The sequence below is a fragment of the Salvelinus fontinalis genome, chromosome 18, assembly GCF_029448725.1.
Source record: "Salvelinus fontinalis isolate EN_2023a chromosome 18, ASM2944872v1, whole genome shotgun sequence".
Lineage (NCBI taxonomy): Eukaryota > Metazoa > Chordata > Actinopteri > Salmoniformes > Salmonidae > Salvelinus > Salvelinus fontinalis.
In genome coordinates this window covers 9,319,092-9,346,330 of record NC_074682.1, presented here as the reverse complement: position 1 = coordinate 9,346,330, position 27,239 = coordinate 9,319,092, and the positions used below count along the sequence as shown (strand labels likewise).

The 27,239-nt window shown below is 44.2% G+C and overlaps 1 protein-coding gene across 1 annotated transcript; it reads left to right on the top strand.

Annotated features, from left to right (window-relative positions):
• The first annotated feature begins 30 nt into the window (after positions 1-30).
• mov10a (Mov10 RISC complex RNA helicase a) lies at positions 31-27,160 on the top strand. Its single transcript, XM_055868066.1, has 21 exons — positions 31-363; positions 489-594; positions 5,593-5,792; positions 6,023-6,264; positions 6,433-6,700; positions 6,879-7,019; positions 7,149-7,311; positions 7,722-7,873; positions 7,955-8,125; positions 9,027-9,174; positions 13,294-13,455; positions 13,624-13,727; positions 13,912-14,009; positions 14,294-14,392; positions 15,210-15,318; positions 15,459-15,576; positions 16,046-16,237; positions 16,329-16,400; positions 16,764-16,889; positions 20,210-20,298; positions 23,597-27,160. Exons 1-21 carry the CDS (start codon positions 239-241, stop codon positions 23,742-23,744), a joined length of 3,033 nt encoding a protein of 1,010 aa, XP_055724041.1. The 5' UTR covers positions 31-238; the 3' UTR covers positions 23,745-27,160.
• The last annotated feature ends 79 nt before the right edge of the window (positions 27,161-27,239 follow it).

Genomic DNA, 27,239 nt, shown 5'->3' with positions numbered 1-27,239 from the left:
ACATATTCTGTGAAAGTTTGGTTTCAAACTACTTTTCGTTCCTGCGCTCAGTAAGCACTTTGCAGATATGTCCCTGAAATGCTGGAACAGTATTTACCGAATGCACACGTGAACACACGGCGCCGAAAAGCGAATAGGGGGTTGCCATTTTGACCATAGCCAATACCTTTTAATTTGTTTCCACTGTCTGCAATACAATCATTAATCAAAACACTATCAATCGTTGTTACGACGCAACATGCCGTCGCTCATGGACTCGCTCGAATCCGGATTGGACTTCATAGAATTCCTCGGAGAGAGGAAATCGACTATGTCGGATAGAAAAGAACTTCGTGACATTTACAACTTAGAATTCAAATGCAGGTAATGAAAAGGATTGGTTTTCAAAGGCTGACTAACTGTGACACCTGACCTGTCATAGACGGCCTAATAGTACAAGGTATGCTTCAGTCAGACAGCTGATATGACTACATGGTTTTGTTTTTCAGGGAAGGATCGAAAGACCCCCAATTTTCCAACGTTCTATATGCCCTGCTGAAATTCAACAAAGTCCGCATACGACAGGGGAAATTATACTTTAATGTCAAACCCCAGGTAATAATACCTTATTGCACTTTACAATCCTGATCAGCTATATTCTACTGTAGTTATTATGTTCTTGATGTGAGGCTCAGCCTCAAACTAAGGCACCACTCAATGTTTGGCCAAAGGGAAGACAAGTGAAACAGATGATTGATCAGCATATGGGCTATGTGCTTGTCAGGTAATACATTGAGCTCAATATCCCCTTTACACTCTTGTGGATATGCCCTAGACCAGGTATTCCCAAACTGGGGTACGCCAAATAAAAATGTGATTCACATTTTAAAAAATCGTCACATTTTCAAACAGTCCATTTATATTTTCCAACAGGGCTATACATTTGGGTGAGTTTTTTTTCTCTCGCCTGAGTAGCCTCGTTTAACTGGCAAAAATAAAATTAAACCATCTAGTGTTCAGTGAAATAACAACACAATGTCAAATACAGGTAGCCTAGTCAAATAATTAACATCCAATCACATTAACCGTTACTCTCTCGCGGGAATTCCACTAACGGTCCGTATGTAGCCAAACGTAGCTGCTGCTCATTCCGTTTGCGCGAAAATTGATAAATGGTTCAAAAAGTAAGGCCCGCATCCATAGAGACACATCCCAGCAGTACTACACCTGCAGCTGTCGATGACACAAGTTGTTCTGCTTCCACGAGCAATTCCAATGCTAGCATCAGTAATTCTACAGTTGTTAGCCCAGCTAGCATAGACACTGACAGTTGAGAATCTGATGCAGCCGATGAGTTACTGCCCCCTGACCCTGGAAAGCACAGAACAACAGACAGGGACGTTGGACCATCGAAGAGGCGCAAATATGATGAGAACTACATTGATATGGGGTTCACTTATATTGGGAGTAGTGCCTTTCCTCAGCCACAGTGCAAAAGTACTATCGCACAACTCAATAAAACCATCACTCGTGCGAAGACTTTTAGAAACAAAGCATGCCAATTTAAAAAATAAGCCATGGGAGTTTTTTGAGCGAGAATTAAAACAACCTCCGAGTAGTAAGACGTGTATAAAAACAACAGATACCATTAATTAGAAGGGGCTAGAAGCATTTATATGTTGAGCTACTGAGTGGCTAGGACAGACAAGCCCCATACTATTGTAGAGGACTTAATTCTTCCGGCTGCCGTGGATATGGCTGGGACAATGCTGGGGGAAAAGGGCAAAAAAATATACAGACAATGCCTTCATCAAACAACACTGTTTCACGACGCATCAGCGACATGGCAGGAGATGTTTTGAAACAATTACTGCTTCGCATACAAGCCAGTGAATTCTATGCCTTACAGCTGGATGAGTCAACAGACGTGGCGGGCCTGGCACAGCTCCTGGTATATGTCCGTTACGTTTATGGGGGGTCAATTAAGGAAGAGATGCTCTTCTGCAAACTACTGGAAACCAGTACAACAGGAGAGGATATGTTTAAAGTACTGGACAGCTTTGTGACATCAAGTGGACTTTGGTGGTCAAGATGTGTTGGTATCTGTACTGATGGTGCAAAAGCCATGACAGGGAGACATAGTGGAGAGGTAATGCGCGTGCAAGCAGTTGGTCCCGACGCTACTTGGGTACACTGTAGCATCCACAGAGAGGCTCTTGCTGCCAAGGTAATGCCGGACAGCTTGAAATACGTTTTGAACACTACAGTGAAAATGGTCAACTTTGTTAAAGCAAGGCCCCTGAACTCTTGTGTATTTTCTGAACTATGCAATGATATGGACAGAGACTCTGTAACTCTTTTACAACATACAGAATTGCGCTGGTTATCAAGGGACAAAGTATTGACACGTTTTTTTTTTGTTTTTTTTAAATTGAGAGACGAGTTTAAAGTTTTCTTTACTGACCATCATTTTCACTTGTCTGACCGCTTGCATGATGATGAGTTTCTCACATCTGGCCTATCTGGGTGATGTTTTTTCTCGCTTGAATGATCTGAATCAAGGATTACAGGTACTCTCCGCAACTATATTCAATGTGCGGGACAAAATTGAGGCTATGATTAAGAAGTTGGAGCTCTTCTCTGTCTGCATTAACAAGGACAACACACAGGTCTTTCCATCATTGTATGATTTTTTGTGTGCAAATGAACTCAAGCTTAAGGACAATGTCAGATGTGATTTAGCAAAGCACCTGAGTGAGTTGGGTGCACAATTACACAGGTACTTTCCCGAAACGGATGACACAAACTGGATTCGTTATCCCTTTCGTGCCCTGCCTTACTGATATCTGAACAAGAGAGCCTCATCGAAATTGCAACAAGTGGTTCTGTGAAAATTGAATTTAATCAGATGCCACTGCCAGATTTCTTGATTGGGCTGCGCTCAGAGTATCCTGCCTTGGCACATCGCGCTGTTAAGACACTGATGCCCTTTGCAACCACATACCTACAGTATGTGAGAGTGGATTCTCAGCCCTCACTAGCATGAAAACTGAATACAGGCACAGACTGTGGAAAATAATTGTGACGAATCTCTAGCTCTTCCTCCTCCTCGGAGGAGGAGAGGCGAGACGGGTCGGACCAATAAGCAGAGTGATTAGTGTCCATGATTATTTATTATAACGAAACTGAACACGAAACAAAAGAACACCATGAAACAATCGACAAACAGTCCCGTGTGGCACGAATGCAGACACGCGATACAACCACCCACAAAACACACGTGAAACCCCGGCTGCCTTAGTATGATTCTCAATCAGAGACAAACGATCTACAGCTGCCTCTGACTGAGAATCATACCAGGCCGAACACAAAAACCCCAACATAGAAAAACACACATAGACCAACCCACCCAACTCACGCCATGACCAACTAAATAAATACAAGAAAAAAGGAAAACAGGTCAGGAACGTGACATAACCCCCCCCCCCCTTAAGGTGCGAACTCCGGGCGCACCCGCATAAACTCTAGGGGAGGGTCTGGGTGGACGTCTGTCCACGGTGGCGGCTCCGGCGCTGGTCGTGGTCCCCAACCCACCACAGTCAAACCCCGCCTCCGTGGTCTCCTCCCAATGGCCACCCTCCATGTCAAACCCACTCTACCAAAAGGCAGCACCGGACTGAGGGGCAGCACCGGACTGAGGGGCAGCACCGGACTGAGGGGCAGCACCGGACTGAGGGGCGGATCCTGGCTCTGGCGGATCCTGGCTGGCTGGCTCTGGTGGATCCTGGCTGGCTGGCTCTGGCTGGTCCTGGCTGGACGGCTCATAACAGACGGACAGCGCTGGGAAGGCAGGCAGCTCAAACAGCGCTGAGCAGGCAGGCAGTTCAGGCGCCGCTGGGCAGACGGCAGACTCTGGCCGGCTGAGACGCACTGTAGACCTGGTGCGTGGGGTAGGCACTGGCTGCGCTGGAGAGGAGGAAAGCTCTGACAGCGCTGGACAGGTGGGAGCAGCTGGAGAGAGAACCCGGAGAGACAGCCTGGTGCGGGGGGCTACCACCGGTGGACTGGTACTTGGAGGTGGCACCGGGTATACCGGACCGTGAAGGAGGACACATGCTCTTGAGCACCGAGCCTGCCCAACCTTACCAGGTTGAATGGTGCCCGTAGCCCTGCCAGTGCGGCGAGGTGGAATAGCCCTATGCTGGCGAACCCCTAGGCTATGCTGGCGAACCGGGGACACCATTCGTAAGGCTGGTGCCATGTATGCCGGCCCGAGGAGCCGCACTGGAGGCCAGATGCGTTGGGCCGGCTTCATGACATCCGGCTCGATGCCCAACTTAGCCCCACCAGTGCGGCGAGGTGGAATAGCCCGCACTGGGCTAAGCACGCGTACTGGGGACACCGTGCGCTTTACCGCATAACACGGTGTCTGACCAGTACGACGCCCTTTCACTCCACGGTAAGCACGGGGAGTTGGCTCAGGTATCCTACTCGGCTTTGCCACACTCCTCGTGTGCTCTCCCCCAAGAAATGTTTGGGTCTGACTCTCGGGCTCCCAACCGCGTCGCCGCGCTGCCTCCTCATACCAGCGCCTCTCTGCCTTCGCTGCTTCCAGCTCCGCCTTGGGACGGCGATATTCCCCTGGCTGAGCCCAGGGTCCTTTGCCGTCCAGGATCTCCTCCCAAGTCCAGGAGTCCTGGGTTTTTTCCCACTGATGTCGCTGCCCGTTTGCACTCCGCTTGATCCTAGATTGGTGGGTGGTTCTGTAACGAATCTCTAGCTCTTCCTCCTCCTCGGACGAGGAGAGGCGAGACGGGTCGGACCAATAAGCAGAGTGATTAGTGTCCATGATTATTTATTATATCGAAACTGAACACGAAACAAAAGAACACCATGAAACAATCGACAAACAGTCCCGTGTGGCACGAATGCAGACACGCGATACAACCACCCACAAAACACACGTGAAACCCCGGCTGCCTTAGTATGATTCTCAATCAGAGACAAACGATCTACAGCTGCCTCTGACTGAGAATCATACCAGGCCGAACACAAAAACCCCAACATAGAAAAACACACATAGACCAACCCACCCAACTCACGCCATGACCAACTAAATAAATACAAGAAAAAAGGAAAACAGGTCAGGAACGTGACAATGATTTAAGACAGACTCTCCAATACAACCCAACATTGCAGAGGTATGTGCATCCTTTCAAGCACACCCTTCTCATTAACCTGTAGTGAGTTATTCACAATGTTCAATGAACAAATAAGGTTTTATATGTAAGATAGTTAAATAAAGAGCAAAATTCTTGATTATTATTATATTATTATTTGTTCCCTGGTCCTATAAGAGCTCTTTGTCACTTCCCACGAGCCCGGTTGTGACAAAAACTCACACTCGTTCTTATGTTTAATACAGGTATCATATAGTGTGTGTGTGGCAGGCTTACAATGATGGCAAAAAAAAATTTTTTTGAGAGTGCGCTGACCCTGGTGCTAGAGGGGGTACGCAGCTGGAGGTTGAATGTTTGAAGGGGTACGGGACTATTAAAGGTTTGGGAACCACTGCTCTAGACAATATCTTCTTTCTGGTCTCTGGTACGACAGGTCCGAGTGTACTACTGTGACCAGTGGAGGAGACCTTCAGTACGTCAACAACAGGACAATATCACACCTCAGCAAAATGGAGGAGCCCCAGAGCCTTTCTCTCCTCTCCTCCCATCCTCTTCCGCTACCCATGTCGACACTGTGTTGACACCCAAGAAGAGGCTTGCTAAAGAAATCCTCCAAAGCCTAAAGGTGAACAGGTGAGATATTGTGTGAGCTCCTACAGTATAAGACTGGTTGGTGACCAGTCAGATGTGACAACAAGATAGCCATTAGATTAGTTGCAGCAGTTGGTCCATGTCCTATCTAGATTGAATGGTGATAGTGTAGATGATGATCTTCTGTGGTTTGACTGGTATGTCCTCCTCTGTCTCTCTCTCTCTCTCTCTCTCTCTCTCTCTCTCTCTCTCTCTCTCTCTCTCTCTCTCAGGGCAGAGTTGACCTCTGACAAGGGCGGCATTGAGATCACTTCAGATCCTGAGATGACCAATGGTAAGGTCACGTTCAGCGTGGAGCGCCTGCAGGAAATGTTTGTAGTCAAGTTCTACATTTCTAACAACAGAGCGAGCTTTGTGTATTTCACCTATTACACAGCTCTGCACAGGATCCGCTGTTTTACACTGATGGACGAGAGGAGAGTGACTCGGGCCTGTCCGCTCTTCCTATGTCCAGGTGAGAAAGAGACGAGCACCATATGTCTCAGTGCACTGTCATAATTGTCTGAATACATTAGGTTTTGCAAACAAAAGAACACCTTGAAATAAATGACTTCCAGTGAGTTTGCCCTCACACCCTCTCTATTAAACCCTGCCTGGGTATGTGTTCTGTTGTTTTTCACAGGGGAAAGCTATGATGTTGAGGTTCACTATTGGCTGCATCATTATGGCCATTTCCCTGCCACCATGTACTTTGAGTTTTGCACAGAGTCAGACCCTCCAGGCTCCTCTAAGCCCTTCTGCATAGTGAGGGAGATGGAGGCATCAGCCAGGACTCACTTAGCTGTGGAGCTGGGGCCTTTCGCTCCCTTCAAGCCTTTCGCTCCCTTCAATCAAGTGGCGCCATACAAGCCTGTGGACACGGTGATAGTTGAGGGAGAGCCCCCTGAAAGGTACAGTAAGACAAAGTGATGTTTACCCATTTGTTTACCCATTTTCATCAATAGTCGTATACTGTACATACTTTGTTCTAATTCTAATGAGCTTTCTTTTCACATTGTTTATGTGGCTTGATCATAATATTCCTTATAGTCAAACGTTACATTTAATCGTTCTCATTTGTCACGGCAGATCTGTTGTCCAGCCTCTGAAAATGCTAGTGAAACTCAGAGACTATAAGTATCCCTTTTATCTGAAGGACCTGGCTAAACAGAGACTGGAGGACTCTGAGTACCTCTCACCTACAGCCAGACAGAAGCTCTCATCAGTGAGGTCAGTGTGCTGCCTGCCTGCCTGCTGGGATCAATAACTGCCTAGACCCCATCCTCCCCAGACTGATAGCTTCTGTACTTGAAGGTCATTCTCATTGACAATTCTGTCTTGTCTCTATGTTCTTCCCAGAAACCTCCTTAAATGCCCCCTGAAGATGAGGAACTACCACCATCGCTTCCACCTCCTGCTGCACCTGGAGGAGATCCAGATGGAGGTGGACATCAAGAAATACGACCTCCATAACCAAACCATGACTCAGGACAGGGACAATAGAAGACTCCTGGTTCTACAAGTAAGAAAAGGCAAAAGGCCATAATGTACTGTATGTCTGCAGTCGTCAATCAATCATATTTATTTATAAAGCCCTTTTTACATCAGCTGATGTCACAAAGTGCTATACAGAAACCCAGCCTAAAACCCCAAACAGCAAGCAATGCAGGTGTAGAGAGAGAGAGAGAGGACAATGATCAGAGAGGACAATGATGACCTAAAGTGATAGTTCATTCCAAAACTAAATTGACAGTCTTTTTATTTAATTTAATTTTTTTACCTCAAAGTTGTGTAATGAGTTCCCATCTCGTGCTCTGTTTTGTTTAGATCCAGTGATATAACTCAACCCCAAATTAATGGGTACGATCACTGACTCTAAATATCACTCTAACCATAAGTATGCTGAGTGTCTTTCTCCATGATATTCACCAGGTCCCGGGTGTGGCAGAGAATAGGCCGTCTGTCCTAAGGGGAGACTGCCTGAAGGTGGCCAAGTCTGAGGACAAGGTCCAACCCATCACAGTGTATACAGGCTACGTTCACAGAGTGGAGCTAGAAAGAGTCAAGCTGGGCTTTTCAAAGAGGTAAGAGAGAGAGACCCCGCATAATGTTACAATGCAATGGCCATCTGTAGGATACTTTCCAACTCTCTCCCTGCCTCTCAGGCTAGTGCAGAGCTTCATCAGTAACACGAGGTTTGACGTGGAGTTCACCATCAACCGTTTCCCCCTGAAGCTTCAGCACCGGGCGGTGGACCTGGCAGAGAAGCACCGGATGGACGAGGTGCTCTTCCCATCGGGCTCTGGAGTCCGGACTACCCCCATGCCCAAACTCAGGTCTGGATCCCCCCCTTCCAGCCAATAGCAAAGCACTCACACTGGCTTTGCTCTGTTGTTGTGGGTAGATGGTTGTGTCATTATACAACGGGAATAGAGACTGTTTCTTGTAACACTCATGTAATAGCAAGAACCGTTCAACTCCATTAGCATGGAATCACAAGCCAATTACGATGATGTATCTGCGGTAATTATAGTGTCGCTACACAAGTACGAGAGCAACGTCATCTAAAGTGTTACAATGACATTTCATACCAAAAAGCAAACTGTCGGTGTGTAGGAATGAATATCTCTCAGAGGAAGGTTACGGACAGAAGCGTTGGTGTGATTCCCATTTATATAATACAATTTTGTAAGAAGGAGTGTCGCAATGACATTTCAAAACGTAGATTGTGAATTGCTCCTCTCATATTTCTAATTTTGTTCCCACCGGGCCTCTTGGTTTCATGTCAGTGACTAGACCTCATTAATGAGTTTGAAATCTAGACGGTCTGCCTTTTGTTAGCCTAAAAAGTCCCACGCTTATCACAAGATAGCAAGACATTTCCCCAAGGAGTTTTATTCAAATAAAGGATCCAACTGGCAGCTCTGGCTGTGTCAAGTCGGGGCCCATATCTAGTTTCTACATCACATACCTTCTCGTAGTTTAGTGGCTCCATTTCTTCGGTTCAGTGTGTACTTGACATACAAGAACATATTTTCCTATTCCGGATGGAACAGTTTGAGTGGAAACAGTTGATGACAGCAGATAAGCCTGGCATGTGATCTAAGTGATTGTTATCTCCTTCTGTCTCCAGCATTGTCTTTTTAAACATGTTTTTGATTGGAGATGACAGGTTCACACATATATGATATGACATTGTAGTAACAATGGTCCAATGTTTCCTCCACATTTCTCCAGCATGTTTAATCGTCAGCTGGAGAACAACCCGGAACAACATGCAGCCATCCAGCGCATCGTATCTGGGGCCTCCAAGCCTGCTCCTTACCTGGTGTTTGGCCCTCCAGGGACCGGCAAGACTATCACTCTAGTTGAAGCCATGAACCAGGTATAAACTCCCTCCGTCACACAGAAATGAAGTATAACATATCGTATACATTTTCTATGATGTGTCTTAATATTTGATGTACCATTTCGTCTTCGCTCGCTTTGATGGGGCAGTGGAGCGCTCATATTCTATATACCATATGTAACATTACATGTAAATAGCATAACATAGCACTACATAAAATCAATAGAAACAGTATGCCTGGCCCCCCCCCACAAACCTGTCTTAAACTCGGGAGTGCTGGAATTCATTCTGACTGTTGATCTTTCAATTGTGTAAATATTCCACAATAAATGATCAATTGCAAAACGAATGCATTTACTATGTTAAAATATGTCATAAGAAACCTCAGGACACTAAATGTAAATTGTAATAAGTCTGAAAATGTATTTATCGATCCAGAAGCGCATAGACTGTAAATACTCAAATAAGACAATAGTGTATTTTCTGACTGTAAGACAAGAGTTGCCTGCCCAGCTAATGGTCCATCCAAACTACACCTAAACTATATTGAAAAATGTTTGTACGTACAGGATAATAATAGATGTAGCCTAAAGAGAAAATTAAATTGACAATAGTCTGATGGGTCAAATCATCCTACAAAGGTCCATGTAGGCCAGAGGTTTTGATTTGCTATACCCTATTGGAAAGAGCAGATTGTAAGGTTTCTAATTAACCTGGTTTTGCCAATAAGCTCTCAAAATTGTGTGGATGGGCTCTTTTTCAAAACATAACTATTTCCTAGAATTATCGTGACTCCACGTGTTCTTCATGTGAGTACTGGCGACAATCAGCGATAGCCATTTGGAAAACATATTTATGTTTTATTCTTGTTATATTCCGTTTTATTCTTACTGTAAAATATACACTGAATATACAAAACATTAAGAACACCTGCTCTTTCCATGATGTAGACTGACCAAGTGAATCCAGGTGAAAGCTATGATCCCTTATTGAGGGTGAATGGGTAAGACAAAACATGTAAGTGCCTTTGAACAGGGTATAGTAGTAGGTGCCAGGCGCATCGGTTTGTGTCAAGAACTGCAACGCTGCTTGGTTTTTCACACTCAACAGTTTCCCGTGTGTATCAAGAATGGTCCACCATCCAAAGGACATCCAGACAATTTGACACAACTGTGGGAAACATTGGAGTCAAACTGGATCAGATGGAATGCTTTCGAACACCTTGTAGAGTCCATGCCCCGACAAATTGAGGCTGTTCTGAGGGCAAAAGGGGGGAGTGCAACTCAATATTAGGAAGGTGTTCCTAATGTTTGGTATACTCAGTGTTGACTGTGCGGAAGGGCAGGGAATTATAAGCATGTCATGTCTGCTACATGTAGATTTTTAAAGATTGGCGCTGGAGGGGAAGGCTGACGTTTTACGGCCTCCTAACCAATTGTGCTATTTTGTGTTTTTTTTCTCGCATTGTTTGTAACTTATTTTGTACATAATGTTGATTCTACCGTCTCTTATGACCGAACAAAGCTTCTGGATATCAGAACAATGAACACTCACCTCGAACTGGACAAAGATTTTTTCTTTAATGAGTCTGATCAAAGGATATAATGTTGCTACCGGACAAGGCCCAAATCCCCATCATTCACATGAAGAAAATAAGGAAATACAGAGATTGCAGATCAGGGGGCCTTGTGAGAATTTGTCGATGAGTGTGGAACCTGCCTCTACCATCTGTTATATTGCCCAACGTGCAATCACTGGAGAATAAACTGGATGAGTTCCGTTCGAGACTATCCTACCAACGGGACATTAAAAACTGATTAAAAAATCTTTTGTTTCACCGAGTCGTGGCTAAACGACGACACGGATAATATACAGTTGGCTGGGATTTCCGTGCATCGGCAGGACAGAACGGCTACGTCCGATAAGATGAGGGGTGGGGGTGGTCAGATGACACGGATGCTACGCTAAAGGACTGTTTTGCTAGCACAGACTGGAACATGTTCCTGGATGATCAATGGCATTGAGGAGTATACCACCTCAGTCACCGGCTTCATCAATAAGTGCATCGACGACGACGTCGTCCCCACAGTGACCATACGTAAATATCCCTAACAGAAGCCATTTATTACAGGCAAAATCTGCTCCAAGCTAAAGGCTAGAGCTGCCACTTTCAAGGAGTAGGACTAATCCGTACACTTACAAGAAATCCTGCTATGCCCTCAGACGAACCATCAAACAGGCAAAGCGTCTATACAGGAGTAAGATTGAGTCCTACTACACCGGCTCTGACACTTGTCGGATGTAGCAGGGCTTGAAAACTATTACGGACTACAAAGGGAAAGCCAGCTGTGTGCTGCCCAGTGACGCAAGCCTACCAGAAGGGCTAAATGCCTTTTATACTCGCATCGAGGCAAGCAACATTGAAGCATGCATGAGCGCATAAGCTGTTCTGGACGACTGTGTGATCATGCTCTCTGTAGCCTGTTTTTTTTAACCTTTATTTATCTAGGCAAGTCAGTTAAGAACAGATTCTATTTACAATGACGGCCTACTCCGGCCAAACCCGGACGATGCTGGGCCAATTGTGCGCCGACCTATGGGACTCGTAATCATGGCCGGTTGTGATACAGCCTGGAATCAAACCAGGGTGTCTGTAGAGACTCCTCAGGGCACTGAGATGCAGTGCCTTAGACCACAGCGCCACTTGGGAGCAAGACCTTTAAACAGGTCAACATTCACAAGGATGCGGAGCCAGAAGGACGTGTACTCAGAGCATGCGCGAGCCAACTGGCAAGTGTCTTCACTGTCGTTTTCAACGTCTCCCTGACCATGTCTGTAATACCTACATGTTTCAAGCAGACCACCATAGTCCCTGTGCCCAAGAAAGCGAAGGTAACCTGCCTAAATGACTACCGCCCTGTATCACTCACGTCGGTAGCCACGGAGTGCTTTGAAAGGCTGGTCATGGCTCACATCAACACCATCATCACGGAAACCCTAGACCCACTCCAATTCGCATACCGCCCCACACATGACGCAATCTCAATCACACTTCACACTGCCCTTTCCCACCTGGACAAAAGGAACACCTATGTGAGAATGCTGTTCATTGACTACAGCTCAGCATTCAACACCATAATGCCCACCATAATGCCCATAATGCCCCTTAGCTCATGACTAAGCTAAGGACCCTGGGACTGAACACCTCCCTCTGCAACTAGATCCTGGACTTCCTGACGGCCGCCCCCAGGTGGTAAGGGTAGGCAACAACACATCGGCCACGCTCATCCTCAACACCCTCAGGGGTGCGTGCTTAGTCCCTCCTGTACTCCCTGTTCACCCACAACTGTGTGGCCAAGCACAACTCCAACACCATCATTAAGTTTGCTGATGACACAACGGTGGTAGACCTGATCACAGAAAACGGTGAGACAGCCTATAGGGAGGAGGTCAGACACCTGGCAGTGTGGTGCCAGGACAACAACCTCTCCTTCAACGTGAGCAAGACAAAGGAGATGATCATGGATTACAGGAAAAGCTGGGCCGAACACGCCCCCATTCACATCGACGTGGCTGGAGTGCAGCGAGTCGAAAGTTTCAAGTTCCTTGGTGTCCACATCACCAACAAACTATCATGGTCCAAAAACACCAAGAAAGTTGTGAAGAGGGCCCGACAATGCCTTTTCCCCCTTGGCATGGTTCCTCAGATCCTCAAAACGTTCTACAGCTGCACCATCGAGGGCATCCTGACCGGTTGCATAACCGCCTGGTATGGCAACTGCTCGGCATCCGATCGTAGTGTGTACGGCCCAGTACATCACTGGAGCCAAGGTTTCTGCCATCCAGGACCTACAGTGGGGACAAGAAGTATTTGATACACTGCCAATTACTTAAAAATCATACAATGTGATTTTATGGATTTTTGTCTCTCACAGTTGAAGTGTACCTATGATAAAAAATTACAGACCTCTACATGCTTTGTAAGTAGGAAATCCTGCAAAATCGTCAGTGTATCAAATACTTCTTCTCCCCATTGTATTTAGGAAAAGTCTGGGACAAGTGGGTTCAAGTTTTTATTGAAATTACAAAGTTTGAAAACGGTCAGATTGACCATCTTGGCAGTTCTAGTGTTAAACGTTATGCCTGTGTTTTCAGCTGAACATAGTGGATCCTCTGTGCCACATCCTGGCATGTGCCCCATCTAACAGTGCATCAGACCTGTTGTGTGAGAGGCTGCTGGGTCACATGGACCCTCACTGTGTCTACCGTCTCTACGCCAGCAGCAGACCCCTCAGCACTGTGCCCCAAAACCTCCTGGTGAGGTTCACACATATTACATGAGGTTGTAGGCCACTTGCATGGCGAAAAAAGGTTAAACAAATAAAAGACATTGAGAATACAAGTTTCAACAGATTTTTAAACTCACTGACATTTCGCTGTGTCCTTTCCAATGACTCTCCCTGTCCTCGTTCTTCGGCGTTCCAGAAACATTGTAACTGGGACGCGAGCCAGGACAGCTTTGTGTTTCCCACAAAGGAGGTTTTGATGGGCTACAAGGTCATCATCACCACACTGGTGACAGCAGGACGGTACGGCTCATTTTTACAGTAGAAAGGCTGAATGGTTTTATACTGCTGTAAGAACCGATTTGCAGTGTGTAATTACTAAAGTTGTTACATTGTACTTACAGGTTATTACAGTTTTACACAAAATATATCCTTATTCCTTAGGAGGTCTCTGTTTAACCACTGTGTGTTGGTGTTCCTTTCCTAGGCTTGTGTCCGGCGGCATCCCAGTCGGTCACTTCACCCATGTGTTCATAGATGAGTCGGGTCAAGCAGTGGAGCCAGAGAGTATCATTGGGATCGCAGGTGAGATAGATAATACCAGGGGGGGGGGGGGGGGGGTACTGCTCAATGTGTGAGCCCTATATTAGATTGTACACCATAGGCCTGGCTTGTGGTCAGTAGGGAACAACTCAGCAAAACGTTCTGTAACAGATAACGAAAATCTGTCATCGTATTGGATGAACTCCTCTTGCACCTCCTCTATTTCACTATATTTCAAAATGCTTCATCCAGTTTTGGCCCTAGTGAACATGACCATATTGTCTTGCTACTATCCAGTAGCCAATGGCTGTCTCTTGTATCCACAGGCCTGCTCCATCCAGAGGAGGGCCAGCTGGTATTGGCTGGAGACCCTCAGCAGCTAGGACCCATCTTACGATCCCCCCTGGCCCTGCAGTATGGAATGGGTAGGCTCTAATACGCAATCAATGAATCATACCCAATAACTATTGTCAATAAACAATCCCCATTTCTGTCATGTCTCATAGCTGGAATATCAGCAAGCTCCATGTACTATAAGCGGGGGGAAAGTAAGGCGGTGCGGTCTGGTGCGGCGTCCCAGCAAAATAAATAGTGGGGGTACGCCATACTGGTAAAACATGAGCCTATCACAATAATTAAAACAAAAGAAAACTAGGCTATTACGCCACTTTTTATCATTACTGCATGAAAAAGGAACTTGAAAACGGGTGAGAGAACCTACGCTCCAAAATGTGATGTCGTTCGACGAGAACACTGACATCCTGTCAAGGCAGAGATGAGTGGCCGATACCGAGACGCGCGCGGACAGCAGTGTACGCATCATTTCTGCCCTAATGACATTCGCCAAATGTCATTACACTTTTCTGTGTAACAGATGTCTCTTTCCATTCACCACTGTTTGGAGGCTGTAAATATGTTGCTAGTGGATGAACGTGCATGGGTAGCCTAGTAAATGAGCCCTTTGAAGTGATTGTTTGACAATCAGATTAAACCATTATGACTGGTTGTGTTTATGCCACAGTGAAAAGTAATCCATTTTATAAGTTAAATGACAGATCTTTACGACTATGCCAACAGAAATCCTATTGAATTAATTTGGGTTCTATATGTCATTCTATGATTAGGCCCAGAATTTTTGGGGGGCACACACACAAGCTTGTGCGCATATCGAACGTCCCGTACTGGGAAGAAATTAATTCTTCTTTCTCCCATGACCATAAGATCAACTTTTGTGTATCCCAGGGATTTCTTTGCTAGAGAGACTGATGAAAGACAACCCACTGTATCAGAAGGATGGAGATTTTGGACACTTTGATAGTCGCTTTGTGACCAAGCTCCTTCGCAACTACAGGTAACAGCTCTGGGATTTCTTCCATCCTGTTCTTTCCAGTGTTGCTCTTTTGTAACATCGTTTGATTAGATAGTTCTGAGCTCATCTACTTTAACTATTTCCTTTCCCCTCTTCCTTTCTTTTCTTCTCTTCCTCCCCAGGTCCCACCCTGCTATTCTGAAGATTCCCAATGAGCTCTTCTATGAGAAGGAGCTGCAAGTGTTTGCAGACCAGTGGGATCGTGAAAACTACTGCAACTGGGAGCATCTGCCCAAGGAGGTGTGACAGTGTTGTTTTTGTACAGGTTCTGCTAGCACCATCTCTGATTCAAACGTTTTCTTCCATTTAGTGCCTACTGAACATTATTCTGATTTGAGGTGTGTTAGGTGTGTGAGTTAGTGTTGTTACATCTCTCCAGGGTCTCTTCTCCTCAGGCAGCTCAGTAATTATAATGTCAGTGCGTGCCTGTCTGTCTGTCTGTAGCAGGGCTGCTCTCCTTTGACCACAGAGCTATTCCTGAATCCCCATTAACATTAGTAGCAGCATATTTAAAAAAGCATCTCCCTCTTTCTCAAACATGCAGTAACAGGTCTATGTGGACTGCTGTTTCTCCTGATTTCTTAATGAATATAAATATGAGTGGCCATGTTGCAGAAAGCTGACTCTTAATCATGGGTTAAGTTGTGATTGTGTGGGTGGTGGAAATGTCTCCAGTATTTGTTTGCATTCCTGTGGTCTTTCTGTGTAGGGGTTCCCAGTGATATTCCATGGAGTGTTGGGAAAGGATGAGAGAGAAGGCAACAGTCCGTCCTTCTTCAACGTGTCAGAGATTGAGGTCCTGGTGGACTACCTCACCAAGTTGATGAAGACCCAGGGCAAGAAGGGCCTGCCCAAACTATCCCCTAAAGACATTGGCATCATCGCTCCCTATAGGAAACAGGTGAGACGTCATCCATGGAGTTAAAGCACCCATCATTAACTATACCTGATGTGCAGGAGTTTTACCTAAGTTACTCTGCTGTTTTTAACAGGTTGAGAAAATCCAAAAAGCTCTGAATTTTGTCAAAGAGTTGAGTCAATGGAAGGACATCAAGCAGCTCAAGGTGAGTCCTGTCTTATACATCAGTATTACAACCTGAGGCCTTTGTTTATTGCTCCTGGTTGCTAAAATTAAAATTGTTCACCTAATTTCAGTTTGTGACAAAACACATTGTACCATCTAATCCGCTGTGAAATATATTTTCAATAACCAAAAATATTGTATTTTCAGCAGTTTGAAGCTAAAACTAAACTTAAGAACGGGAAGCAAAGAAATAGTGCACATAGAACAGATCTACAGCTTCTTTGACTTTCTTTCAATGAGAAGGACATATCTATAACTTACATTTCTATGTGAATTTGGTCAGGTCAACCAAAAAGTTACATATTGAAGCTTTAAGTGTTGATGAAGCATGTTGTTGTTTCAGGTGGGTTCAGTGGAGGAGTTCCAGGGACAGGAGAGAAAGATCATCATGGTCTCTACCGTCCGCAGTAGCATCAACTACGTTAAGATGGACCAAGACTTTAACCTAGGCTTCCTCACTAACGAGAAGGTTCCCAGGACTTACCTTTTACTCACTCTTACTCTATATGATGTCTGTGTGTGCCCACATGTGTACGTTTTCTGCCCGCATGTGTACGTTGTGTGTATGCATAAATAATAGGGTAATAGTGCATCATTATCATATTTCCCAGCATGCTCTATTGCAGGTTGATTTTTACAACATTTTGTTTCAATATTTATGTTTTTGCATGTATATTGACAGATTAATTAATCTTATGCTACTCAAATATAAATAACATACATTCTTCTCAACTAATCCAAAAGGTTAGTTGGACTAATTACACCCTTTACTGAAAAGGTCATTCCAGTTTAGATGCTTTCGGTAGTCTCATTTCTTACTCTTCCCAACTCTGGCAGTCATTCTGAATGCAGGTTGCGGGTGAATAAATATTCTAAATGTTGGATATCCCCACTCTGGCTGGATTCCAATAGGAATTACACATTACTTTGCAAGCCAGCATAATGTGACTTGCAGGCATGATGTGGCTTGTAAACCATGAATTTCAGGCCACTGTATCAGGGTAAAAACTAGGCCCTCAACATAAGGCCTTATGAAATTGTCTTAAAGAATTCAATTTTAATGATAACATATTTTCTTAGGATCTTTGTGAATGCAACAGGAATGAAAATGGGTGAATGCAACAAATACAGTCATGGGTGGTAATTCTACAATTCACTCGAAAGGCAAGGCACTCTAGGAAATATGCAAATAATGCTTTACACTTAGCAATATGTTAATTTAACACTGAAAAGTGTGGACCCATATAGACACTGGACCAGTGTTAAATTTAACGCTCTCAGTGTTGATTTAACACTGGCAAATTTTCTGTGTACTAGACCCAAGAGAAAGTATTAGCTTTTCACCATGTCCTGCAGTGAAACACTAGGATTTAGAACGCCAGCTAACTGCAACTGTAAATCGCCATTTTTACATCACTGGCAGGAGAGGACATTTTGGAACTCCCTAAAATGGCTGAATTTATAGAGAGTAGCTCCGAGTCTGAGAATGAGTTCATGGTAGAGGATGAAATAACGTTACTTAGGGAGCCAATAAACCTGAAGCCGTTCATTTTTGAGCCGATCGTTGCCCCAGATCAGAGAGTTCGTTCTCGTAGCACTAATAACACAGACATTCCGCCTGAAACACCTCAACTAGAGGGCTCAGCGGGAAAACTCAATACCACAGACAGTTTACTGATTCCTGCCAGTGAAGCGCTAGCGTCAGTTGTTACTATGGCAATTTAAAATGGCACTGTCCATTTTTTTGCTGAAATAAACCTTGTCGTCGATAAAAATACTAAATATAGAGAGATTTTTATGTTAAATGAACATGTTTAGTATTAGTGGATTGAATACATCTTTGCTTAGATTTACTTCCTAAGGTGTTTCCATTCCACTTTAAGTACAGTACCAGTCACGTTTTTTTCTTTATTTTTACTATTTTCTACATTGTAGAATAATAGTGAAAACATCAAAACTATGAAATAACACATATGGAATCATGTAGTAACCAAAAAGGTGTTAAACAAATCAAAATATATTTTAGATTCTTCAAGTAGCCACCTTTGCCTTGATGACAGCTTTGTACACTCTTTGCATTCTTTCAACCATCTTCACCTGGAATGCTTTTCCAACAGTCTTGAAGGAGTTCCCACACATGCTGAGCACATTTTGGCTGCTTTTCCTTCAATCTGCAGTTCAACTCATCCCAAACCATCTCAATTGAGTTGAGGTCGGGTGATTGTGGAGGCCAGGTCATCTGATGCAGCACTCCATCACTCTCCTCCTTGGTCAAAAAGCCCTTACCCAGCCTGGAGGTGTGTTGAGTCATTGTCCTGTTGAGAAACAAATGATAGTCCCACTAAGCTCAAACCAGATGGGATGGCGTGTCACTGCAGAATGCTGTGGTAGCCATGCTGGTTAAGTGTGCCTTGAATTCTAAATAAATCACTGACAGTGTCACCCACAAAGCACCATCACACCACCACCTCCATGCTTCACGGTGGGAACTACACATGCAGAGATCATCCGTTCTTCTACTCTGCATCTCACAAAGGCACGGCAGTTGGAACCAAAAATCTAAAATTTGGACTCATCAGACCAAAGGATTGTCACGTTCTGACCGTAGTTCCTTTTTTATGTATTTTTTTTGGTTTGGTCAGGGCGTGAGCTGGGGTGGGCATTCTATGTTCTATATTCTATGTTTTGTTCTATGTGTTGTATTTCTGTGTTTGGCCTAGTATGGTTCCCAATCAGAGGCAGCTGTCAATCGTTGTCTCTGATTGAGAATCATACTTAGGTAGCCTGTTCCCACCTGTGTTTGTGGGTAGTTGTCTCTGATTGAGAACCATACTTAGGTAGCCTGTTCCCACCTGTGTTTGTGGGTAGTTGTTTCCTGTTTTTGTGTTTGTTTCACCATTCAGGACTGTTTCGCTTTTTGTTGTCATTCACTTTGTTGTTTTTGTCTTTTTCCTGTGTTCAGTTAATGATTTAACATGGACACTTACTACGCTGCATTTTGGTCCGATCCTTCATATTCCTCATCGGAAGAAGAAGAAAATTGTTACAAGGACAGATTTCCACCGGTCTAATGTCCATTGCTCGTGTTTCTTGGCTCAAGCAAGTCTCTTCTTATTGGTGTCCTTTTGTAGTGGTTTCTTTGCAGCAATTTGACCATGAAGGCCTGATTCACACAGTCTCCTCTGAACAGTTGATGTTGAGATGTGTCTGCTACTTGAACTCTGAAGCATTTATTTTGGCTGCAATTTCTGAGGCTGGTAATTAATGAACTTATGCTCTACAGCAGAGGTAACTCTGGGTCTTCCTTTCCTGTGGCGGCCTTCATGAGAGCCAGTTTCATCATAGCACTTGATGGTTTATGCGACTGCTCTTTCAAAGTTCTTGAAATGTTCTGTATTTACTGACCTTCGTGTCTTAAAGTAACGATGGACTGTCGTTTTTCTTTGCTTATTTGAGCTGGTCTTGCCATAATATGGACTTGGTTTTTTATCAAATAGGGCTATCTTCTGTATACCACCCCTACATTGTCACAACACAACTGATTGGCTGACATAAAATCTCACATATGGAATCTCACATGTAAAATATATTTTGATGGTTACTACATGATTCCATATGTGTTATTTTGTAGTTTTGATGTTTTCACTATTATTCTACAATGCAGAAAATAGTAAAAATAAAGAAAAACCCTGGAATGAGTAGGTGTGTCCAAACTTTTGAGTGGTACTGTATGTCCCATCTTTCTGTGCAACTGTCAGCTGACCCCACCATGTCCTCTCTTCTCTACAGAGGTTCAATGTGGCCATGACCAGAGCCAAGGCCCTGCTGATAGTGGTGGGAAACCCTGTTATCCTCAACAAGGACCCAACTTGGGAGCGGTAAGACCTTTGTTCTCCCAAGGGCCGAGGAAAGTTAACGTGAGGAGAATGTTATCTATCCTCTGTAGAATGGAATGAATCCACTCTGACTACTGAGGATGACAATTAGTGTAGGAGGAATATGATTGGAATATAATAATTCAATTTGACTCCATAATAACGTGAATAAATGCAATAGGCCTTAAGCATCTCTGGCAAGTCCAGCAAGACAGCTAGTCTTGTATCACCTGTCCCATTAACTATAATTACACGTGTTTAAGATAACTGTTATACAATTAACAATGTCCAGATACTATGAGCTAATTCTAGCAATCAAAGTTCCAGCATTGAGTCAAGCTTAGCGCAGAGATGTAAAGTTAGAACCCAAGCATAGGCTATGTGTAGTGTAAATAACATGTACCATTAGACCATTACATCAAAGAATAATTAAGGAAAATATTACTCTGAAATATGAGGACTACCGTACATATTGTGTGTCCTGTATAGTCATAAGGATTGGCGGATGTCCGGCCCCCGAGTAACCTCCCTTGAAACCTATCAGGGCCAGGGAGAGTTTAAGAGCGGTTTATGGTACACCCTAGACTCTCAGGCTCCGGTCGTGGGGGATGGGGAATGGAGTGTGCAGCTCAGGGTTGCGAGGTGCTGATGACGGTCACCAGCAAGGAATTCGTAACAATTACAGTTATGCAATAAGAATACAATTATCAAAGAGCACACACAAGAAGTCTTACATTTGAAAAAGATACACCATTATTAAGCATAACAAATACACCACTATGGCATACAAAGTATGACATTGTTTTACAATGACTCCCTGAACGAAGCAACTCTTTTTTTTGTCCTAACCAGGACAGAACTCCACTTCAATAACACCCATTGTTTCATTTCCATCACTCTGCTTTGCCAAAACTATTAAACAAAAGCATAACAATTCACACACATTCTCTAGTCTAATCAACACAATAATAGGAGCGCACAATCTGGGCTGCTCCCACTTTGAACTGACCGGCTCCTGGCCAATACTTTAACACAGCAACTCTGGGGGGGAAATTCATCCATAACATGTACAGTACAATAAGGAATATCAACATTCACAGCTCTTTATGAACTCTTGAAACAATTGAAACATGACAAATGAATTCACAGTAACATTCATTTTGTCAACTTTCATCAGTCTTCACACCTCCGTCAGTAGTCCCCAGGGCCCCGGAAAAGGCCAATGACGAAGGTGTTTCACTCCTGTGATATGCAAACATACGGCCATCGAAATCCGGATAATGCCATAAATTGTGATCGAATCATCACGCTGTGCTGGCGTCAGCAAGTCACCAGACACAAGGGCCACCCTCTCTCATTTCTTTCCCACTACACTCTTAGGAAAAAAAGGTGCTATCTAGAACCAAAAAGGGTTATTCCGCTGTCTCCATAGGAGAACCCTTTTTAGAGCTCCTTTTGGTTCCAGGTAGAACTACATGGAACCCAAAATAGTTCTGCTTACACCAAAAATCAAATCAAATTTATTGATATAGCCCTTCGTACATCAGCTGATATCTCAAAGTGCTGTACAGACACCCAGCCTAAAACCCCAAACAGCAAGAAATGCAGGTGTAGAAGCACGGTGGCTAGGAAAAACTCGCTAGAAAGGCCAAAACCTAGGAAGAAACCTAGAGAGGAACCAGGCTATGTGGGGTGGCCAGTCCTCTTCTGGCTGTGCCAGGTGGATATTATAACAGAACATGTTCAAAGTTCATAAATGACCAGCATGGTCAAATAATAATAATCACAGTAGTTGTCGAGGGTGCAAGTCAGCACCTCAGGAGTAAATGTCAGTTGGCTTTTCATAACCGATCATTAAGAGTATCCCTACCGCTCCTGCGGTCTCTAGAGAGTTGAAAACAGCAGGTCTGGGACAGGTAGCACGTCCGGTGAACAGGTCAGGGTTTCATAGCCGCAGGGAGAACAGTTGAAACTGGAACAGCAGCACGGCCAAGTGGACTGGGGACAGCAAGGAGTCATCATGTCAGGTCGTCCTGAGGCATGGTCCTAGGGCTCAGGTCCTCCAAGAGAGAGAGAAAGAAAGAGAGAGAGAATTAGAGAGAGCATACTTAAATTCACACAGGACACCAGATAAGACAGGAGAAGTACTCCAGATATAACAAACTGACCCTAGGCCCCCGACACATAAACTACGGCAGCATAAATACTGGAGGTTGAGACAGGAGGGGTCAGGAGACACTGTGGCCCCATCCGATGATACCCCCGGACAGGGCCAAACAGGAAGGATATAACCCCACCCAATTTTCCAAGGCACAGCCCCCACACCACTAGAGGGATATCTTCAACCACCAACTTACCATCCTGAGACAAGGCCGAGTATAGCCCACAAAGATCTCCGCCACGGCACAACCCAAGGGGGGGCGCCAACCCAGACAGGAAGATCACGTCAGTGACTCAACCCACTCAAGTGATGCACCCCTCCTAGGGACGGCATGAAAGAGCACCAGTAAGCCAGTGACTCAGCCCCTGTAATAGGGTTAGAGGCAGAGAATCCCAGTGGAGAGAGGGGAACCGGCCAGGCAAGAGACAGCAAGGGCGGTTCGTTGCTCCAGAGCCTTTCCGTTCACCTTCACACTCCTGGGCCAGACTACACTCAATCATATGACCCACTGAAGAGAGAAGTCTTCAGTAAAGACTTAAAGTTTGAGACCGAGTCTGCGTTTCTCACATGGGTAAGCAGACCATTCTATAAAAAGGAAATCTATAGGAGAAAGCCCTGCCTCCAGCTGTTTGCTTAGAAATTCTAGGGACAATTAGGAGGCCTGCGTCTTGTGACCGTAGCGTACGTGTAGGTATGTACGGCAGGACCAACTCGGAAAGATAGGTAGGAGCAAGCCCATGTTACGCTTTGTAGGTTAACAGTAAAACCTTGAAATCAGCCCTTGCCTTAACAGGAAGCCAGTGAAGGGAGGCTAGCACTGGAAAAAGGGATCTACTTTGCACCAAAAAGGGTTCTCCCATGGGGACAGCTGCAGAACCCTTTTGGAACCCTCTACCGCCACATACACATATTGGTGCTCTCTTCTCTTTTCTTAAGTAGAATAAAGAACCCAGGACAACTCCTCGTTATAGTTGCTATATGTATGGCTTAGTTGGTAGAGCACAGTGCTTTCAATGCCAGGATTGTGGGTTCGATTTCTGAGGCCACCCATACGTAAAATGTATGTACACATGACTGTAAGTGGGTTTGGATGATTTTGTTAGATTTTTTTTGCTCACTCAACACTGTCTGTGTGTTCAGGTTTATCAGCTATTGTGTGGAGGAGGAGGGGTACACTGGCTTCGACTTCACTGACGCTGAAGGAGAAGAAGATGTAGTAACACGACTGGCTTCCCTTAAAATCACGGTGGAGTGTTCCACAGGTCTGGCAAAGGAGAGTGACCTCTAGCAGTATGTCCATCCAGAGTGGAGGACTGAGCAGTAGCCTTCTGGACACCAGCAAAGCTGTGCAGGAGCTAGGGCTGTGGCGGTCATGACATTTTGTCAGCCGGTCTCATGGTAATTGACAGTTAATCAACATAAACATGTTTAGCATCTCCAGGCCTCCACTCATACAAGCCGCTGATGCACGCCTTTGGAACATCTACATTTAAAAAAAAAAAAGTAAATAAATCTATTTTAATATACGGCCAGCTCTAGGAAGTGTCTTGGTGGTTCCAAACTTCTTCCATTTAAGAATGATGGAGGCCACTGTGTTCTTGGGGACCGTCAATGCTGCAGACATTTTTTGGTACCTTTCCCCAGATCTGTGCCACAATCCTGTCTCGGAGCTCTAGTTGTAGAAACATCTTAAGGATGATCAATGGAAACAGGATGCACCTGAGCTCAGTTTCGAGTCTCATAGCAAAGGGTCTAAATACTTATGTACAGTGGGGCAATAAGTATTTAGTCTGCCACCAATTGTGCAAGTTCTCCCACTTAAAAAGATGAGAGAGGCCTGTAATTTTCATCATAGGTACACTTCAACTATGACAGACAAAATGAGGGGGGAAAAAATCCAGAAAAATCATATTGTAGGATTTTTAATGAATTTATTTGCAAATTATGGTGGGAAATAAGTATTTGGTCACCTACAAACAAGCAAGATTTCGGGCTCTCACAGACCTTCTTTAAGAGGCTCCTCTGTCCTCCACTCGTTACCTGTATTAATGGCACCTGTTTGAACTTGTTATCAGTATAAAAGACACCTGTCCACAACCTCAAACAGTCGCACTCCAAACTCCACTATGGCCAAGACCAAAGAGCTGTCAAAGGACACCAGAAACAACATTGTAGACCTGCACCAGGCTGGGAAGACTGAATCTGCAATAGGTAAGCAGCTTGGTTTGAAGAAATCAACTGTGGGAGCAATTATTAGGAAATGGAAGACATACAAGACCACTGATAATCTCCCTCGATCTGGGGCTCCATGCAAGATCTCACCCCGTGGGGTCAAAAGGATCACAAGAACGTGAGCAAAAATCTCAGAACCACATGGGGGGACCTAGTGAATGACCTGCAGAGAGCTGGGACCAAAGTAACAAAGCCTACCATCAGTAACACACTACGCCGCCAGGGACTCAAATCCTGCAGTGCCAGACGTGTTCCCCTGCTTAAGCCAGTACATGTCCAGGCCCATCTGAAGTTTGCTAGAGAGCATTTGGATGATCCAGAAGAAGATTGGGAGAATGTCATATGGTCAGATGAAACCAAAATGTAACTTTTTGGTAAAAACTCAACTCGTCGTGTTTGGAGGACAAAGAATGCCGAGTTGCATCCAAAGAACACCATACCTACTGTGAAGCATGGGGGTGGAAACATCATGCTTTGGGGCTGTTTTTCTGCAAAGGGACCAGGACGACTGATCCGTGTAAAGGACAGAATGAATGGGGCCATGTATCGTGAGATTTTGAGTGGAAACCTCCTTCCATCAGCAAGGGCATTGAAGATGAAACGTGGCTGGGTCTTTCAGCATGACAATGATCCCAAACACACCTCCCGGGCAACGAAGGAGTGGCTTCGTAAGAAGCATTTCAAGGTCCTGGAGTGGCCTAGCCAGTCTCCAGATCTCAACCCCATAGAAAATCTTTGGAGGGAGTTGAAAGTCCGTGTTGCCCAGCAACAGCCCCAACATCACTGCTCGAGGGGAGATCTGCATGGAGGAATGGGCCAAAATACCAGCAACAGTGTGTGAAAACCTTGTGAAGACTTACAGAAAACGTTTGACCTCTGTCATTGCCAACAAAGGGTATATAACAAAGTATTGAGATAAACTTTTGTTATCGACCAAATACTTATTTTCCACCATAATTTGCAAATAAATTCATAAAAAATCCTACAATGTGATTTTCTGGATTTTTTTTTCTCATTTTGTCATTCGTAGTTGAAGTGTACCTATGATGAAAATTACAGGCCTCTCATCTTTTTAAGTGGGAGAACTTGCACACTTGGTGGCTGACTAAATACTTTTTTATCCCACTGTAAATATGTTGTTTCTGCTTCTCTTTTTTTTATACATTTGCTAAAATTTCTAAAAACCTGTTTTTGCATTATCATTATGGGGTATTGTGTGTACATTGTTTAGGAAAAATATTAATTTAATCAATTTTAGATTAAGGCTATAACTTAACAAATGTGGAAAAAGTCAAGGGGTCTCAATACTTTCCGAATGCACTGTGTGCTAGATTTAGAGTTATTTGGCAACTTTAATTGTAAATGATACAAACCTTAGAATGTCTTAGGAATCAAAACATATCATGATGTGACTATTGATGATTTGAAAAAGTCACACAAAAAACTTGCTCTCTATTCCTTGCCTCTCATCAAGTGATTATATTTTCAATATTCACAATTTAATGTTGTCTTTACTAATATGTAGCATTTGTTTTGATTTAGAATGGCCATTTAACAAATGGGGAGGAACAGGGGCAGGGGAAAAAATACATGTTATCAGTATGCACTCGAATAGCAAATGGAGGCCGCTTTCCCACTAGTTCGTTTTTCAATCATGCTGGTAGGCTACTTCACATCAACCACTGTGAGGATGATGCAGCTTCTTGCTAAACGATAGGTTAATATATAATACTGTTTTGATGTGATTTTTGAACACATTTGCATTGATGTCAGAGTGGTTAGAGGGACAATAGAGCCCTGAGTACCAGGCCATTAGTGACCTGATGGTTGTGAGCGAGTTGGGTACTACTAATGCATGTCCAGAGTGCATAAAAGGAGATTACTGTGACTCAACGGTCACATGAAATTCTACTGCGGTCATGACTCATGACTGCCAGTGGCGGTAATATGGTCACCGCAACAGCCCTTGGGAGCTACAAAATTATACCGGAGGTACTGTACGTCTCAAACTGACATTCCAGACATATTTTTGCTGCCTTTTGTGAACTTGATATCAACAGCTATATTTTGGAAAGGTTTGGAAAGTTATGTCTCGATGATTGAAATCCTTGCTCAGCAGAAACTGGATGAAATCTTCAGCCTGACAAGTTCACTGTTTTGTAATAGGAAATGTCCCAATGGAACCAAACACATTCCTACTACTTTAAAGGCAGTATCTCCTCAGAGCATATGATGGGAGTGCATTTAATATTCAAAATACATATATTTTCTGCTTGTGGTAATGTATTTTTATACCTCCATTGTATTTTCAGTATGCCGACAATTGAACCACTACATTTTAGATACAGTAGTATGATCACTATTGGATCAGTGTCACCTGGTCTAACATTCATGTTTCAGTCGCTCAGGAATCTGTAACCATGTACTGTAAGTTCATGTCTCACTACTACATCCCTAACTGAAGCAGGGGCTGCTAAACTGGAAAACAAGCGATAAATGATTTTGGATTCGCACATAGCTTTCATTGTCTGTGTGTAAAATGGAACAACTG

Excerpts from the sequence above, each read along its gene's own strand:
- mov10a (XM_055868066.1), top strand. The coding sequence starts at position 239 with ATGCCGTCGCTCATGGACTCGCTCGAATCCGGATTGGACTTCATAGAA. Across the intron at positions 14,010-14,293 it reads GAGTATCATTGGGATCGCAG|GCCTGCTCCATCCAGAGGAG; the intron begins GTGAGATAGATA and ends TTGTATCCACAG. Across the intron at positions 15,319-15,458 it reads AAGCTCCTTCGCAACTACAG|GTCCCACCCTGCTATTCTGA; the intron begins GTAACAGCTCTG and ends CTTCCTCCCCAG.